This window comes from Triturus cristatus, chromosome 11, assembly GCF_964204655.1.
Source record: "Triturus cristatus chromosome 11, aTriCri1.1, whole genome shotgun sequence".
NCBI lineage: Eukaryota > Metazoa > Chordata > Amphibia > Caudata > Salamandridae > Triturus > Triturus cristatus.
In genome coordinates, this window is record NC_140594.1 from 974,849,934 (window position 1) to 974,869,554 (window position 19,621).

Genomic DNA, 19,621 nt, shown 5'->3' on the forward strand with positions numbered 1-19,621 from the left:
AAGAATCGTTTCTGTAAGAAGTTGGGTTACTGGTTGAGGGGTAAAACCCTACTCAAGCAGCAACCCCAATCCTTGTCAGGATGAAGTCAAAAGCAAACCCCAAATTAACCTGTGCTCAACCTTCTGGTGGCTTGGCACTGAGCGGTCAGACTTAACTTAGAGAAAATGTGCAAAGTATGTATGCAGCTGTTCAAAACAATAATAAAGTGAAACACAACATGAGAAAAATCCCACACCATTTCAGACAGATAGAGTAAAGGTTAATAAAACAATTAAGACAAAAACAACAACAACCAAATCAGTAGAACAGGAGATATCCAGTTTTAAAGATTTAAGTAGAAGTAGCACCAAAAAACACAAGCACTAACTGTGGGTGTCTGGTCGGGCTAGACCGGGTCAAAGACACAAGTTCAGGGAGACTGCGATGGAGCCCAAGCTGGCTACAGGGATCCAGTTAGGCCCACGGAATAAAGTACTTTAAATCTTGGTTGGCGAGAGAAGCATTGCAGAGGTGTTGTGAGGTCCTGGCATGGAGATGTGATGCACAGTAGTGTTTCCAGGGAGCTATAACGGTGATGCGAGGTCCTTGCATGGAGATGTGTCATGCAGTGGTGGTTCCAATGAACTGCGGTGTGTGATGCGATGTCCTTGTCCTTGCTTGGAGGTGTATTGAGCTCCTGCCATTCCGATGAGCTGCAGTGGGCAATGCAAGGTCCTTGCATGAAGATGTGGCATGCCTCTCTGGTTCCAAAGAGCTGCAGGGCTGTGATGTGAAGTCCTGCAATGGGGATGTGCTTTGCAGCTTTTCCAATGCAGAGTCTTGTGATGTGTTGTTCTGCGTCAGTTCTGCTGGGAACACAGATGGCTGGCAGAGCACCTCCAGGCCCACTTCCAAGGGTTCAGGATTGGGATGGCACCATTTTGGATTGCAGGACTCACAGCTAGCAGAGTACACTGAGGCTCTGATCAGGAGGCCAACGAACTAGCCCTTGGAGTCACTCTGGTGGTCCTGGGTCCAAGATGCAGGTCCAGTCCTTCTCACTCAGGCAGGAGAGCAGCCCAGTAGGGTACAAGAGTGTCAGTCCTTCTCGCAGGTCCTAATGTGTATGGAAGAGTTGTGCTAGAGGGTCCATAATTTATACTTGGTGCCCACGTTAAAGTATGAGAAGGTTCTGGAGGTTTCCACCCTCCTTGAGATGTCATGCATGCTCTTCCTCCATGCCCTGGCCCTAGCCTGTCTGGGGAACATTAAAGACTAGTGAAAAACCATTTGTGAGTGTGTTCAGGCAGTGTCTTTGCGATGTGCAAGTGAGGTAGGGGACAGCTCCACCCCATCGTTAAGTCAGAGTCGCCCATCCTGGCAATACCTATTTTCCCTTTGTCACACTGTCTGGGAGCAATACACAAGGACCAACTGCCAGCCACACCTTGTCATGTGACCCAGGGAAGCCTGCAGACACTAATTAGTTAGGACAAGAAAATACGAACAAGTAATTTAAATGTGCCAATTGTGTATTAGACAATTCTACCATGTTTAGGGGAGAGAACACAAGCGCTTTAGCACTGATAAGCATTGGGAAAGTGCACAGAGTCCTATGGCCAACAAAAGCAAGATCAGCAAAAATAGGGGGATGAAGGCAAAATGTTTGGTGGAAGACCACGCGAAGGCCAATAGACCTAACAGTTGCTCTATTCTGACTGATCCTCTCATATGTGGCAATATCCAGAAGTAGATTGATACAGCCTGGTACCATATGTTATGACTCATTTATCCTATATGTGGCCCCCAGAGGGTACAGAATGTTATCATGCATATACGTCACAGATTGTAAATAGCAGAATACCCACTTTCTCTTTTGTGGACTTTACTTACAATAAGAAAACAAGCACCAATCATCACTGACTTTATTTTCACATCCATGTCAACTGGGAATTGGATCCCAAAGTTGTCTGCATTGGTGAAAACATCATTTACAAATCCAGAAAAGTACTTGGAGATTTTGCCAATTGTTGACTTTTCATTCAGTGTTTTCACCTGCATTAGAGAAAACAGGATATAGTTCACTTATTTTGCATTCAATAAATGGCAATTCTAGTACAACCTGTGACGATGAATAATTGACAAAAAATGTTAGCACTGAAGTCAGAGATACTTTGAGAATATAAGCAAGACGGACGTATTGCACTGTGTGCCTTTGAAAAGTATCTACTATAATTTCCTTTTCCTTACTTTTCAGAGGGAATAGGTATAGAGTTACCATTAATTTTGTCCACAGCTCAATTCACTTTGATAGGACAGTTCATTGACACTGTGTGGATGCATGAACTCCAGCATTGTATTTACTTATTATTGGGTGTTCCTACATTAAAACACACTGGTAAGAAGAATATTAGTTTTCTACTTGCCTATAATAGAATATTACAGGTGAGTAGTGATGACACAATGTCCCACAGATTAGACTGTGAGGCCATTCAACTTTCCTCAGGCACTGTCAGAGAGGAAGGTGCACATCCAAGGAACACGCTCACTGTGAACTTCAAGAAAAGAAAATACAATCTTACACCACTTCTAGAAAATAAAACTTATATTCAGGTGTCCATGCCTATTCTTCCTCACAAACTGGAACATACGGAGTGTGTCTTCCACTTCTTCACTGAGAAGAGGATTACAGTCCTGCATTGTGGTAAAAACATGAGGATTAAGCAGACAAACAGGAGCTAAAAACAGTGATAACTTGCTAAAACCTGCACTTGAGCATTCTGGTGTTCACATTGCTCTCCCCGCCATGCTCTGCCTCAGACTCGTTTTCCCCCAGTGTCCATACCTTACTGCCATTGTCTTTGGCATGAGCACCTGAACCAATGCCACTGCTATGACCCAAGTCAATCACCCTCTCTGTCATTAGAACGCTGTTGACGGGGAAGGAGGGTGAAGTGGTTCTGGGAAAGTGAGTCTGTTGACCTAGGACATTTTGCTGGTTGTGGAGTTGGGGAAGTGCTGTTGTCACGGGGGCAACTGAGACAATGTCCTATAGTGTACCCACTGTCACAACCTTGGAAGGCAGTATTGCACATGAAGTGTTTCAGACATACCATCAGTCTGCAAAATGCATCTATGGGAGGAGGAATTCATGAGAGTGAGTGGATGTACTGAAGGATGTATTGGTGAGTGCATGATTGGGTGGATGATTGAGAAACTTCATAGAACTATGAATGGGTATATTGATGAAAGAGAACATGGAGGAATGAAAGAAGTAGCCTTTATTATAATCATGCATGTGCTTCACTTCTCATTTTGTCGATACCTCCACCATTTGCACATACTTGATCATCAATTAACCCATACACTCATCCTTCCATCCACCCATTCTCCCGAACCATCGTTCTAAGCATCCATGTATCCATCCACTCTCGTGTGCTCAATTAGTAATCTATGTATTCGCTTACACTTGTCCATCCATTAATCATTCCCTCACAATCATTCATTCCCCATCAACCTATGCATGCCTGTGTGACTGTAGGCATGTAGGCTATGGCCTGTGTGCTTGAAAGCATATTTTCTCTTTGAATTTGTCCCTCTATGGGTGCTGCATATATTCCTATATATAAAATTCCTGGAGCTTGTTCTTTTGTGATTCCTTTGGTGTATGTATGAATATATTTGCCTACATATGCGCTTGTAATTTTCTTGACCATTATTAGATCCTTCATGTATGTAGGTCTATATGTGTGTGTGCTCATGCGCGTGCACAGGCATAAATATGTCCACAGTTGTTTGCTTTGCCCATGGATTTCAAGATGGATATATTATATGTGTAAACATTCACATCTGTGCTTGACTGTATATGAGTGCAATAATGGTTCAAGGTGTTTTTTCTGCAGGGTGCCAATATATCTCTTGGCCTCAGTGTAAGATCTGCATGTATTTATATTGAGTTGTTTGAGTTTCGGGATACATTTTGTTGTGAATCTGGTTGTGAGCATGAATATACATTTGTGTGAATCTGCAAAAAGTGCACTGTTCTTTTTACTTGTATCATAAACAAAGAAATGTATGATTGACAATATTTATAGATGGGTCCCATACCTAACACACAATGGTTAGGACCAATACTTAACATGCTATAGATGCTACCCACACATAACATGCAATCTTTGATGAGTAGCTGTCTAAAAGGGAATGTTTTCCGGCTTGGGATTGACAAGTTTTTTTGTGCTGTTTGTGATGTCAGTCAGAACGTCTATTAACGTCTATTAACAAACCTCGCCAATGATGGCAACTACTTACTTACAATCCTCTATGTTGCAAAAATAACCAGATATTTATGCCAGATTTCTGTGAATTAATGGAGAACGAGAACCGAGAAGTCGCATTGTAGGAAACCAAATAATGGGAAAGAAATTTTAAGGAAATGCAAAAAAATGGAAACGAAAGATTTTTTGTAAAGAAAAGGTAATTAATTTGAAGAAAAATACAAAATTGCATTAAACTTAGGTCGAGTTTAGGACTACTGTGGGATTTTTGTGTTCAGGGCTAGGTAATGTTTAGAGTGATGAGGGTTTTTTAGGGTCAGGAATAATTAGCGTTTGGGCATAGAAAGGGGTTTTTAGTATTTAGATATCGGTGGAGTATATGGGTGGTGAGGGGTTTCTAGGGTTCACGGATGAGTGGTGTTTAGGTGTGTGAGTTTTTTTAGGTTTCAGGGATGGGTGGAGTGCAAGGGTGTGGAGGGATTGTAGGGTTCATAGATGGGAGGAGTGTAATGCTGGTGAGGATTTTTAAGGGATAATTATCGGTAGCGTTGGAGTGGTGTAGAGTTTTTAGGGTTCAGGATGGGGTGGAGTTTAGGGTGGTGAGGGGTTTCAAGGAATTAGGGATGGGTGGAGTTTAAATGAAAAAATGTGGTCTTCAGGGTTTAGGGGTGAGTAGATTGGGTGATGAGGAGTTCTTATTGGGACATGGATGGCTGGGGTTTGAGGGTGGTGAGGGTTTTTTAGGGTTCAGGGACGGGTGAATTTTGGGTGTGCTGAGGTGTTTAAAGGAGTTTAGGATGGGTGCGGTTTAGGCATAGAAAGTGGTCAGGATGGGTGGAGTAAGGGGTAGTGAGTGATGTTGTGGTTCACAGATGGTGGATTTTTGCGGTAAAAGGGCTTTTGGGCTTTAGGGATGAGTGTAGTTTAGACCTGGTGAAGAGTTTTAGGTATGGGTGGGTGGAACTCACGGAGTTTGACCGTGCAGAATTCCACAGGGTTACATAAAAACCCAGTGAGATTCCGCTGAGTTCTGCGAGTAGGGAGAATGAGCACGTTGCAGTAACTTTAGCGCTGGAAGCTTGTTCCATGCTGCAAAATCAGTGGAAACAGTATCACAGGGCGCTAGAGGGTGCTGCTTCTTTGCTACTGCTCGAGTAGATTTTCTACTAAAGCTGCAGCTTTTTCACCGCAATTGGTCACAACCGCCTACGAGGCTGTGACCACCTGTGTTGAGGAATAGGACATGTTACAGTAGAGAGGTGTGGCTCACTGGTTAGAGGCGGCAGACCCGTAAGCAGAGAATCGGCCAGGGACCAGGGTTCAATTCCCGACGCGGCAGGGTCGTGGACCAGGGTCAAAAACAGACTCGATAATTCTCGCCTCGGTACCTACTCTAACCAGGAACACACTCGGCAACTCTGGGCATTAAGCTTGCCTCATCTCTACAACAGCCCCCCACAGATACCGGGGATGCCTGGTTTCACCTTGGAGATACCCAGAAAAGGACCATCTCACAGGGAAAACCAGGACGGGTTCCCCAGCGGTCTTCAGTGCCAGGATACTCCATGGAGTCACAGTGCGCTTTACAAGTTCAGCCACATTTACATTTACAACGCAAACATTTACAACGCATTCAATTACAACAAGGTTTTTACATCTCAACATCCCTTACAATGCATGATTTTACAACGCATGCCATCACAACGCATTTTTAGAAACTACATTTACAATATATTCCATTACAACGCATACCATTACAACGCATACCATTACAACGCATAATACTTTTATGGCAACAGTAGGGTAAGTGTTGGATAGTGTAGGGGTAAAATGTACTATTCCCACTCCAGTGAGTGCAACAGTAGGGTAAGTGTTGGATAGTGTAGGGGTAACAATTACTATTCCCACTCCAGTGAGTGCAACAGTGGGTAAGTGTTGGATAGTGTGGGGATAAAAATTACTATTCCCCATTACTTTCCTTATAACGTGCTGTAATGGCATGCTGTGTAGTGACATGCGTTGTAATGGCATGCGTTGTAATGACATGCGTTGTAATGGCTGCATTGTAATGGCATGCGATGTAAAGGCAGTTGCGTTGTAATGACTGCTTTGTACATGAAGTGCGTTGTAATGACTGCATTGTAATGGTTGTTTCCCGTGTTGAGAACATCTCACCGGGTGCCGTCCTAGTGCCTGAAAATTGCACTAACCAATGCCAATTCTCGCTCACCAACCTAACTTTGGTGAGCAGCAGTTAGCTAATTTGTGCTGGAACTCCGTCTCACAAGCATTCCGCAGAGCAGGCAAAACTTTGCGAACTCTGCCGGCAGAGCGGAATTCATCACCCACCCCTAGTTTTAGGGGGAGAGATAAATGCTGCTTAGGGGTTTTGAGAGGTCAGCAATGGATGGTGTTTATGGGTGGAAATGTGTGAGCAAATTAAAATCATCCGAAGTACTTGTTTAACAGTATAAAATATATAAATATGAAATAATGAACTAAAGCACAGATTAATAACTTTGACAAATCTGTTTCTGAACGTAAGTGCCTCATTACGAGTGGCAGTCCACTTTTTATGCCGATTAGAACTTTGTAAGTCGTATCAGCAGTGGACTGCAGGCTCCGCCAGGGAACAGTTGTTTCCTGGTGGTGGTGCAGGAGCACCACAACGCATTATGCTGAGCAGGGACAGGCGCAGTCCTGCTCAGCATATTTTAAGTTTCTGGACCGTCAGTCTTTTCACGCCAGAGCCCTGCCTTGAAAAGGCTGTCGGTGCAGGAACAAACGGAGCCCTAAAGGACACCCATGACTCACGACCAGAGGCCGCCTGACCCCTTGACCCAATACACGCACCAAAATCGAAGCTTTTTTAAAAATTGAACTTGCTTTTTAAAAATTGAATGTCACTTACTTTTGTGTTTTAAATCACTGGTACCGCTGCCTGCGCAACACTCCTGAGGCTCGCTCCCCCCCGAGCCAGCCCCGGCCCTCCACTCCATGTGGACTAAGGGTGGCCAATCTCAACACTCGCTCCCTACAGAAACACAACTTAGAGGTTGTTTCACTTCTCCAAGATGATGCTCTGGACATCCTTGGAGTTACTGAAACCTGGCTGGAGGAATCCTCCACTCCAGACTTAGTGGCCACCTTACCACCAAACTACACAGCCCTGTGCCACAACAGACCAGGCAGCACTAGATGGGGCGGAGCAGCAATTCTACATAAAAAACAGCTAAAAGCAGAAATCATCTGCACGGAAAGCATCGAAGGGGCGGATGTTCTGGGGGCCAAGATCTGCTCCCCGTCCACCTGCCTCGTCTTCCTGATAGTTTACCGTCCCCCGCGAACCCCGCCGAAATTCATAGAGCTGTTCACAGAATTAGTCACAGACATCAGGACGCGATATCAATGCATCTTAGTGATGGGAGACCTTAACTTCCACTGGGATCAGACTCCCAGGGAAAGCCAGGCCAAACTACTAGACAAAGCACTATCATCCCTAGATCTCAAACAACTGGTGAATGTTCCTACACATGAGAAGGGCCACACACTCGACCTGGTATGGACATCACACCCTTTCACTGGCCCACTAAATATCAGTCCCTGCGCATGGTCTGACCACCACTTAATCAGCGGCTAATTTCCATCCACAAAGCATACAGCCCACCCCACCCCTGAGTGGAAAGTCCTGCGGAGCTGGGGGAAAATCAGAGTTGAATACCTGACTAACACATTACGCAAATCAGCCTCCCCGATCCCACCTTGGGGCGACCCCGATACAGCTAGCATCACTCTGTCCTCCAGGTTGAAGCAGGCCATAGACATTGTAGCCCCTGCACGCAGAGTGCGAATCAGGGACAAGGGCAAAGGGGCACCCTGGTTCAACGACACCCTAAGAGACTTGAAACAAACACTACGCCAGCGGGAGAGAGCCTGGCGTAAAGCCTACGACCCAGACACCCGCTTAGAATACCTCTCCACGCTTGCCGCTTACAAAAAAGCAATCCTAGCTAGGAAAGCTGAATTTTACGAACTTAGGATTGCCACCGCAGATGACACACAAAAGGAAACCTTTTGTGTGCTCTCAGAATTGAGACAAACTCAGGCACCAAAGCCCTCCCCAAGTCTGGAAGATTGTAATAAATTTCAGGCTTTCTTTCTTGAGAAGATCAAGAACCTACTGAACGTCATCGCTGCAACCCCCACTGTTCCCTGCCTGTTGATGCCCGAGCCACCAGCCCCCTCCTACACTCAACCCCTCACCACCTTCCCCACTAGGACCAGCGACTCCCTGTCCTCTCTACTGGAGCGGGTCAAGTCTGGCTCACCCGCGGACCCCTGCCCGCCGAGGGTTTTCAAGATGTCCATACCTGGGATCGAAAATGCAGTGCTGTCACTCCTCAATCAATCACTGGCACTTGGCCACGTCCCTGCCAACTTCAAGGAAGCCCGGGTCATCCCACTTCTAAAGAAACCAGGGGTGGATGTGAAGAACCATAAAAACTACAGGCCTATCTCCCAACTTCCCTTCCTGGCGAAAGTGCTGGAACAGCATGTGCTAAAAACCCTCTCCCACCATCTAGAAGCAAACAATCTCCTACAACACATCCAGGCCGGATTCAGGGCCCATCACAGCACAGAAACGGTATCAGTGTTAGGCGATCTCAGGCTTCGGGCCGACAAAAAGAAGCCTTGTGCCCTGGTCCTGCTGGACTTGTCCGCAGCGTTCGACACTATCAACCACAGCATACTACTGTCATGAATCTCCAAACTAGGTATCCAGGGCACAACCCTGAGGTGGCTCACATCCTTCCTCAGTGGCCCTTCGCAGAAAGTCCAACTGTCAAATCACGCGTCTGACCCAGGTCTACTCTCCTGTGGGGTTCCACAGGGCTTGGCGCTGTCTCCCCTTCTTTTCAACGCCTATTTACAACCCCTGATAGTCGCACTGAACCTCATGGATTGCCAGATCTACAACTATGCCGACGACACCCAAATCATCCAAATTGATAGCTCCTCTGTCTCCCACGCCAGAATGAAAAACATCCTTAAATTCACTGCCAATTGGATGACAGCCAACTCCCTCAAAATCAACCCTGATAAAACAGAGATTTTGGCCGTCACCACCGACTCCAATCCTTGGAGCGACCTCTTCTGGCCCCGGGACTTGGGCACAAACCCAGAACCAGCAGTGGTTGTAAAGAGCTTAGGGATAAAGATCGATGCCAAACTCACGGTGACCCAGCAAGTGTCCGCTGTGGTGGGAACATGTGTTGGCCTCATGAGACTACTGCGTAAACTGGCCCCCCTCCTTACCTTCTCCACTCTTAGACTAGCCGTGTCGGCCATGATAGTGTCACGTATTGACTACGGAAACGCCCTATACATCGGCCTCCCGGAAAAATTATTAACGAGACTTCAGGTCATTATGAATGACGCAGCCAGGCTGATCTTTAGGCTCCCCAGGAAAACCCACGCTACCCCGCTCCTACGCCAGCTGCATTGGCTACCCATCAAGCAGAGAGCCAAATTCAAGGGCCTCTGCATTGCACATCAAGCGATCTATGGCCATGCCCCCACCTACATTAAAGACCGCCTAAACCTCTATACCCCTAACCAGACCCTACGATCCTCAGAAGCATGCCTACTGGCATGTCCCTGTTTCAGCCTTGCCACCATGGGAGGAAGAGCTTTCTCTAACTTGATCCCTCCACTCTGGAACAAAATGCCAGAGAATCTCCGCAAGGAGCAGGCCCTTCTCCCCTTTAGGGAAAGGTTAAAAACTATCCTCTTCTCTGAAGCATGGGGGCTCTCCCTAATCTAAAATCACCCCCTGGCCGGACGCTCCTCTCACTCTTGACAGCGCTTAGAGACCTGACGGTGATAATGCACTCTACAAATTTGAAACACAATCACAATCACATGTCCCCCCAACGCCATGAGGATGCATTCAGGGGGACACAACATGTGCCCCCCGCTCTATATTCCCTCCAATTCCAGCACAGCATGCATGTCACCTTCCATGCAATGCTGGAACTTTTTTGCCATTCCCATTGCGGTGCCTGTTTTCCGTACACCGCTGTGGGAAAGGCCAAAGGACCACCGACCATGTTACGAGTTGTACTTTTACAACTCATAATACGGCCGGTGGGCCATGCGCAGGTTTGGCGCAGTGCCAGCACCGCTAGGCCAAACTCGCAATCGGGCCCTAAGACCCGCAACCATTGCATTTACACCTATAGGCATTCAAAACTCAATTTTGACCCAAAAGACATTCTATGAATTGGTTTCCACTGAAAGGTAAATGCCATTTATACCCAGATTTCAATTAAACAGTTTAGATTAAATGGTTTCTTATTAATTGTATTCCATGAAATCGGTTTTCTATGAAATCACATACAACAGTTTATGCCTGCTTCTCCTCATCCTCTTGAAGGTATCCAAGCCTAGGCTAACGCCCTGTCTTATAGCATATGGTACTAGACCTGGCTCAACAGTAGCAGTCTATGTAGAGTCCCAAATTCAGATAGCCCCACACATTCAGCAATGCCATGTTCAAGCCAATTGTTACACACTAGTGCATATAATGTTTAAGAGTTCATATATAGTCACATTTTTAATAAGTATCCGGCTAACTCCCCATTATATTGCTCTGTCAGCCCGTCCTGGCAATGTACTCTGCTTCCCTGTTGTGGCAGTGTCACTTCTTTCATGTAGGATCAGATGTGCCTCATAGTGTTTGCAAACCCTACGATTTGCTAAACCAAAGGATTTGCGACCATTAAACTACCTTTTAGTAAGTACAAAACCCATTTTGAAATTCAATACTTGCTTATAGAATTGCAAAATGAGGTTAGAAATGCATACTGAATCGCAAATTGGAAGAGGCATGTGAACGGTGTCGCTTCCAAACTGAGATTCAGAACGCTATGTATCAATGGCTTGCAAATGCAATTTCTGTAGCCAACCATTGACAGGTTACCAACTACTCAAAGAAGTGGTAACCCATTCACAAAGGGGTCCCCTTGGGACTCCTTCACCTTTAATACTTGCTGATAGAATTGCAAAATGAGGTTGGAAATGCATACTGAATTGCAAATTGGAAGAGGCATGCTTCGGGTGTCCCTTCCAAACTGTGATTCAGAATGCTATGTATCAATGGCTTGCAAATGCAATTTCTGCTGCGAACCATTGACAGTTTACCCACTCCTACAAGAAGTGGTAACCCACTCACAAAGGGGTCCCCCTGGGACTCCGCCACCTTTACAAATGTAAAAAAGGAGTTTTTCTTGGGTGGGCAGTAGTCAAGCGGCCCACTACCATGTCTTTTTTAAATGCAGCCCGTTATGTTTATGGATAAAGTGGCTGCATTTATTAAAATTAATATATAAAAAGTGATCACAGACATGGTGGTCTGCTGTCCCAGTAGGCCACAATCACTGTAATGGCCGCCAATATGAGTGCATCACAGTTTTGGACCTACTTCTTGAATATTAATGAGGTAGGTTGAGTTGCAACCCACTCTGAATATTGACTTTGCAAACCAACCTATTAGCATAGTTTGGTTTGCAAAATTGCATTGGATTCGCAAAAGATCAGTATGCAATTTGCGACAACATTTTGCAAATTACATTTTTGTACATCTGGCCCTTGGTGGCATTTATTACAGGAAGTGCTGCTTCGTTGGTCAATGTCCTCAATTTAGAAAGTGTTTCCAGTTAAGACAGTGCCCCCTCAGTCCAGTTAATACACAGAGTATAGTTCAGGCATGAGTAGTTTGTCATTAGTGAATAACGCACACCACCACTAAGCATCCTAGAGCTTCATTCGCCATTACCTGACCGTTAGCCTGTATATCCTGCTCCTGGCAATTGCAGTATAATTGTTTATCTAGATACAATGATGGTCGTATTGACATTCTACTGGTTTGCATATTTGGGAAACGTATCACTCAATGAACAAATAGCAATGCAGTTCCAAAGAGTGCCCCTCTAGAGTACAGATGAGAATGAGGGCTGAGAGAAATCGCAAAATTGTACCTGACAACATTTTCATAGAATGAAATTACACCTTCATAATGAAATGTGAATTCCCAGTATCTTGCAGAACGTAATTTTTGTACTAGAGCAGGCTCCTCACATTAAAAAAGTTCTGTCAGATACCAATGGGAGCCTGGTTTGAGTGGAAAATGTCAAACTGCGAGATATTCAATGGAGCCTCACAAGACCTTTTAATGTGAGAAATGCATGTAGGTAAAAAAAATCACAAAATGCCTAATTTAGAAAAATTCTATCCATTTTGTATAATGCAAAATTTGTAAATTTTGTGAATTTTGCCAGCATTATTAAAACATTTTGTCCAGGCCTAATAAGAATCAGAGCCTGCAAGATTCTGTAGAAAATCTCTATGGAGTGATACCAGTGTTAACAGTGAAACCTAAAGCAGTCTGCATCCTCAACGAATAGAAACCTTTTTAAAAGCATTTTGGTGGCACTTGCTCAACTTCAATGAATGGTCATGTATAAAATGGAAATGGGAGAACCAAGCACACAGGGGAAACAGTAATACTCTACTCAGTATTACCATTGGTGTGGTGTTCCATCCATATAACCATTACAACTGAGTTTTGCAACTAGAATGACATGCATGTGGAGGGTACTATACAAATTAAATTGCCTGTAGGGAAAGGTACTTGTTGTCAATGGATTTAGTGGGAGTTTTCATTGAGAAACAGTGTCAACAATATATTTATATTTTCATAGAATTCAAAATTCCATCTATGACAACACCCCCCACTGCCTGGATGCACGATTCTGTACAGCACACCATATTGTGGTTCACTGATTCTCATGAGGTGCTCTAAGCATTCAAATCCAGCCTTCCCAATCACCCAGACCCTGACAACTGCCTAAAATCAAGTGTGTCTTTCATATCTCCCCATTCAGTTATATAAGAAATTTACCTCCATTTATAAAGTAAAATTGTGGTAAGAGATACAAAAAGCCTTTCATATTTAATGCACTCAAAATGTATTTCTAAGAGGATATTTTTGAGAGAAAGTGTTGTATTATGCTTTAACTATATATTGTTTAATACATCCAGTCACTGTGTTCTGCTATGTTTATTTTTGTAAACCTGCTCCATTCCAGCTGCTTATTAACTGGGGTTCTAGAGCGTTGCCTCTTAGTACACCTAAGGCTGCTGCAGTGGAAGGACGGTCTCTGGATGTTATCTTTGCTCTGTAATTGGTGTTTCAACTACAATTAATATATCTTGGATTAGAAGGAGTTGGACTTTACAAATTTGGCGACTAGATTTGGAACACCTGGGAGCATATCTTGGAGTTTTTCTGACACCTCTTTTGGATTTTATTTATCTTGTTCATTTGAAGATTAGAGATAGAGTCTCCTCAGAAATTTGGATTGCTTCACAGCATAGATTTGGGCTGCTTCGCATCGTGATACATGGATTTTGAAGATTTTGTTTATGAGGTAAACCCTTACTAAGTTCAGGAGCTTGTAGCAGTTTATGTGCCGTGCATTTATCAGAAGTGCATCTTTTACTTCAGTGCACATGTGGAACCAGCGTCATCTCGTTCTCTTTGGAATGCTATTCAGCCTTCCAGAGATGTAATTCGTAATTGGCCAGGGCACAAATCGACAAAGTCTTTGGATTTGCTGGGCGTCCTGATGTTGCCAAGCCCACGTCAATGCCTACGTGCTGCATTCAGTGACCTATAGAGTGGACACTGTGGATCTTTCTCTTACCACTTATACAATGGTAACTCAAAATTTTGCTCTGCAACCCCCAACAAGCATTTTGATCTGCGGGAGACAATCCGTGTATGAAATGGAGTGGGTGGAAATCATATTTTGTTAATTTTTTGGACACAATTGATGAAGAAGGGAAGATGAAACCAGAAAGGAAAAGGAAAATGTTCTTGCATTCTCTGGGACCGGAGAAGTTAAAAGTATATGAGCAAATGAAAAAGACTACTGGCAGTGGGGATTCAAATGTGTTTGATAATGCTTTATGGGACTTTGCTAACCATTTTGCACCTAAAGTATGTATTGGGATTGTGGGAGTCTGGGGAAACTATTGATGAGTATGTGGCTTCATTTAAGAAAATGGCTGCTGATTGCAAATTCGACCATTTACAAGAACAGCTCGTACAGGATCAGGTGGTCATGCATGCTTGTGATCCAGCAATCCAAGAGAGATTATGGATTAATGGGGATGCTGGTTTGGAGGATATTTTGGCTATTGTGAGAAAAACTGAGCTTTCTAGCTGCAGAGCTAAAGCTCTAAAGGCAGAGTGCAAAGATGTTAGTGAAGACATCATAGAAAAAGTAAAAAACTGAGATTTTTAGCAAATCTAGAAAGGATATTTCTAGAGTACAAGAACTCACTAAAAATGACCATGTTAAGGTGCATGAATTCACAAAAAAAGAGGGCTTTGATGTTATAGGTGTGACAATGCCTCACATTTGGCTAATAGAGACCCCCGCAGCCCAGGAAGCCGACACAGAACGTGTCAAGCGTCCCTGCACCTGAGACAGAGGAGGCAGACACACAGACTTATAGCATTGGCAGACCGCCAAACGCACCCACCGACTGGTGGTGGAAGTAGAAACCTTCTTCCCCTTTGCCACACCCCCACAAGAGACAAACAGGGCATGGGAAAGACGAAACCCTAGGGTACGCTGGCGGTAAACCTGAAGGGCCCTGCGAACACTCAAAGACGAAGGAACAAAGGAATCCCCATTCCCAGGCAAATCAGGAAGGACCACCTCCTGCTGCAAATGGAACTTGGAAGAAATTTTAGGGAGAAAAGCAGGGTCAAACCTCAAAACAACCCTATCCTGCAGGAACAGCAAGTAAGTGAAGGTGATAAGCAAAGCACCCAACTCACCAAACCGCAGAGCGGAGGTAATGGCCCACAAAAAAGCCAACTTTGTGGACAACCACAACAAATCAGCCTCCAACAAAGGCTCAAAAGAGGGCAACTGCAGACCCCAACTCACCAAAGGAGCAACAAACCTCCAAGGAGGCTCTGGGATGCCTACATGCCAGAACTGCAGCCCATTGAGCAGACAAGGTGGAAGGGGAAAGGTCCTTCAAAAACCCATCCTGGAGAAAGTCAAGAATAGAAGCCTGATACCCAACCACAGGATCCACACCATGAGAGGAGCACCAGGAGACAAAAGAGCCCCAATGTTTAACATAGCTCTTAAGTGTCAAAGGCCGACACAACATTTGAATGTCACAGGCCACCACAGAAGAACAGCCCAAAGAATCCAGCGTCAGCCGCTCAAGTGCCAGGCCGTCAGATGCCTGCAATGAAGACTGGGCAAAGACAGGTGCGTATATTGAAGCAGAGCCAGAACCAAGGGAAGGCTGACAAATCTGCCCCCACCAGCTGCATCAGGAGCAGAAACCAAAGGCGGCGACGACAAGGCCAAGGAATCAAGAGAGCATCCACTGCCCAAGCCCGAGAACAAACCAACTCGGAACAAAACCGGGGGAGAAGAGCGTTGTGAGGGGATGCTAAAAGATCGATCCAGGGAGTCCCGAACCGAAGACAAAAGTCCCGGAACAGAGGAACAGACAGACGGAAGGTTGCGGCTCAAGCCTTCCGCATGAAAGGTCAGACGCCCCAGAATGTAAACAGCCCTCAACGTCAGCAGGTGAGATTCTGCCCAGGCACAAATCATGGAAGCCAGCAGATTCAGAGACGAGCACCTGGGCCCCCCCTGGCGCTTCAAGTAACAACGAGCTCCCTGATTGTCCTTGCGAACCAACAGATTCGCCCCGAGGAGAGAAACCTGAAAGAACCGGACAGCCTGCCAAATGGCCACCAACTCCCGCCAGTTCGAGAAATGGGCACTGTCCCGCTGAGACCAAGGACCCTTGGCCTCCAAGGACCCCAAAGTTGCCCCCCAACCCAAAGACTGGCATCCATGGTCAGCAAGAGGGGAGGAGGAAGCTGAAAACGCTCCCCCTTCACCAGATTGGGAGTGCAAAGCCACCAGTCCAAGTCATGAACCAGAACAGGAGAGAGTCTTGTAATTCGCCCAGGAAGGGTCCCACCGAGCCAACAAATGATTTACCAAGGGCTTGAGATGCAGGTGAGCCCTAAGAACCACCACTGTGGTGGCAGCCATCAACCCCAGGGGCGCAACTAAACCTGAGCCAGGGCAGAAGGGTGACTCAGCATGTCCCGAAACAGAGTATGCAGGGAAAGGATCCGAACAGGAGGGGGAAACACCGAACCCTGCAAGGTGTCGAACAGACTCCAGATGAACTGAAGTCTCTGAACAGGAACCAGATGAGACTTGGCCAGATTCAACTTCGAACCCCAGATCCTGGAACAAGGCCATTGTTGATTCCACTGCCAGAAGAGCCTTGGGAAGGGAGAAAGCAGAGACCAGACAATCATCCATGTAGGGAAACACAGAGAAACACTGACACTGCAAAACCCCCACAACAGGAGCCAACACCTTGGTAAAAGTCCTGGGAGCAATGGAGAAGCCGAACGGCAACACCTGAAACTGGAAATGGATCCGTTGCGATTTATAATGGAATGCAGCCGCCTGACCACGGGCCCGACCACGAAAGCGCTGCGAGGAAGACAAAGCACCCTGAAACCCCTGTTTATGGAGAAAGGACTTCTTCTTCTGTACAGTCTGAAAATGTTTCAACATCTTCTTCTCCTCCGCAGACTGCTGCACCATCGTGTTCAAATCATCCCCAAACAGGCAACTTATGGACCAAAGCCTTATGAGCATCATCAAGACACCAAGGCTTGGTCCAGAGAGACCTCCTACCCGCCACCGCGGCTCCGGCAGCTGAGGAGAATGCCCACAGGGTATCAAAAGTCACATCAGAAAGAAACTGAGCCAAGTCCTCCACCTGTGCCAAAATCGGAGGGAGATCCCCCTGATCCTGAAGACAGTCAAACAATTTCTCAAAATCCTTGATAAGGACCTGCAAATCATAGATGGAATAAGTGCTAGCATGCACCCCAAAATAAGAAGCAGCATAAGAACGCTTCAGAGCAGACTCCACCTTCCGCTCAACTGGGTCAGCCAGGGAAGCCTCCTCCGAAGACAAAGAGGAAGAAGAAGAAGACGCCATGGAGGACAAAATAGAATTCACCTTAGGAACCTGAGGGAACTGGGTGTCAAAGTCCGCCAGGCGATACCGCTTTCCCAGAAAGCCGGGAATCCCCTGCTTTTTGACTTCAAGCCATTCTTTAGCCAGAATATCCTTGAGGACATCATGAAAAGGCAGGTCATCCACCACAAAGGAACTATACTGGAAGTAAAACCCATCATCAGACAATGACTTGGGGTCATTTCTCAGCACCTCATGAATATGGACCAACATGTCCGAAAAAACCTTGCCTTGGATGTACTCCCCCTTAGGAGATTTGTCCATGTCCTCATCATCATCCTTAGCCTTTTCGGCAGGAGGCTCAAGTAGCACTGCCTGCACAGCAGAATGAATTAAATCCTACAAACCAGACCTGGAAATTTGCAAAAGGTCATCCTCCTGCAGCTCCTGGACATTATGCTGAGGAATCCTCATAACCCATAGCCACAAGCAGGAAGAGCAAACCAAACAGGAAGCCCAGCACACACCAGGAAGTGCCCAGCCACTTCCTTAAAACGATGTTACCAAGCAACCAAGTCCCACACAACACAAGACTTTGAAAAACAAAGGGACAGCCCTACTGCCTCACCCACAGCCACAGAAGAAACAACCATGGCCGCGGGAGCCAGATGCCACTAGAAGACTCCAGCACCGGAACGACCCAAGGCCAGAACGCAAGGGAAAGCTCCCCGCCCCATCCAAGCACATGTGCGGGGAGCTCGGCCTACCGGAACACTGGTGCGGCTGCGTGTAACACAAGTGCAATACATGTAAAATAAAAGAAAAACTCACGGCCACCTCAAGAAACAGCAACAGGAAACATGGAGCACACCAGCATTCCAACCGATGTCGGACAGCAAAATAAATAGGCATGGCAGTGGGTGGGAGGGGCTTATATTACATAAAAATCATACTGGCATTTTGATTGGCTGTCATGAGGCAGGGTTGCCTCACTTTGGTAGGACTGGGACGAGGAGGACCTATGAGGAGGTAATGGGTCTGAGATGCTTAAAGAATGACCACAAGTTTTCAGTGGAAAAATTGGAATGCTAAAGGATTTTGGACACTACATAATCTTTAAAAATGGTGCCTATCCAAAAGTGCATAAAGCTAGGAATACCGGTCCTTCTTGGGGAAGAAGTGGAGAAAGAGTTGGAAAAGTTGGTTGAAACTGACATTATACAGCCCATTGAGTCTTCAGAGTGGATTTCTCCAATCCTAGTGGTGAGATGTAGCAATGGAAGGATCAGAATTTGTATTGACTTGCACCATGTAAACAATAATATCGTGGTTGATAAATTTCCATTACCCAAGATCTCAGAAATGCTTGCATTAGTGAAGGATTCCATGTGGTTTTCCACTATAGATTTGTCAGCTGTGTACCACCAAATTCGAATGAAGTAGGAGAGGAAACCATACACAGCGTTCACAACTCCCATGGGTTATCTCCAGTACAAAAGATTATCATTTGGGGTAGCTTCTGCAGCAGCCATCTTCCAGAGAGTCATGTATCCACTTTTCAGAAAACATCCTACCGTAATGTTTTCAGGATGATATTTTAATTTTTGGGAAGAACAAGTTTGAACATGATGAAGCATTAGAGGAAGTTTTTGAGTGTTAAAAGAAGAATGGGTTGACAGTGGAGCACTCCAAATGCAAATTTGCTTGCCATTCTGTGACCTGTTTAGTTCATGTACTGTGTGGCAAGGGGGCAGTGACTAAACCCAAGATAGTGGAAGCAATTCAGAACGCTCCTCATCCTTCTAACAAGAAAGAGCCTCAGTCATTTTTGGGCCTAATTGAATTCTATAAAACAATTTGAGAATGGATTTTCCAACAGGGTGTACACCATCCGGGAGTTATTGAAGAATAAAACTAAGGGTCTACTTATGAGTTTGGCAGTCCGTAGGACCGCCAAATGCGCAGTGGAGGTGCGGTGGCAGTTGCGGACTGCCGCACCAGTGGTCTGACCGCCGTATTACGAGAACGTACCCCCAGCGCGTACGCACCTTACATACACGGGTGGGGGTACGACTCGAACGTACACGGGTGTACATACACGGGGGGGGTTCGACACGTACACGGGTGTACATACACGGGGGGTTCGACACATACACGGGTGTACATACACGGGGGGTTTGACACGTACACGGGTGTACATACACGGGGGGGTTCGACACGTGCACGGGTGTACATACACGGGGGGGTACGA

The 19,621-nt window shown here is 45.7% G+C and overlaps 1 protein-coding gene across 1 annotated transcript in view; it reads right to left on the reverse strand.

Annotated features, from left to right (window-relative positions):
- Window positions 1-19,621, reverse strand: part of LOC146785774 (phospholipid scramblase family member 5-like) — a 197,875-nt gene that overhangs the window by 12,022 nt on the left and 166,232 nt on the right. The window contains exon 6 of the mRNA XM_085633635.1: window positions 1,874-2,035. Within this exon, the coding sequence (XP_085489761.1) occupies window positions 1,874-2,035 (162 nt within the window). The remainder of the gene's footprint in view (window positions 1-1,873; window positions 2,036-19,621) is intronic.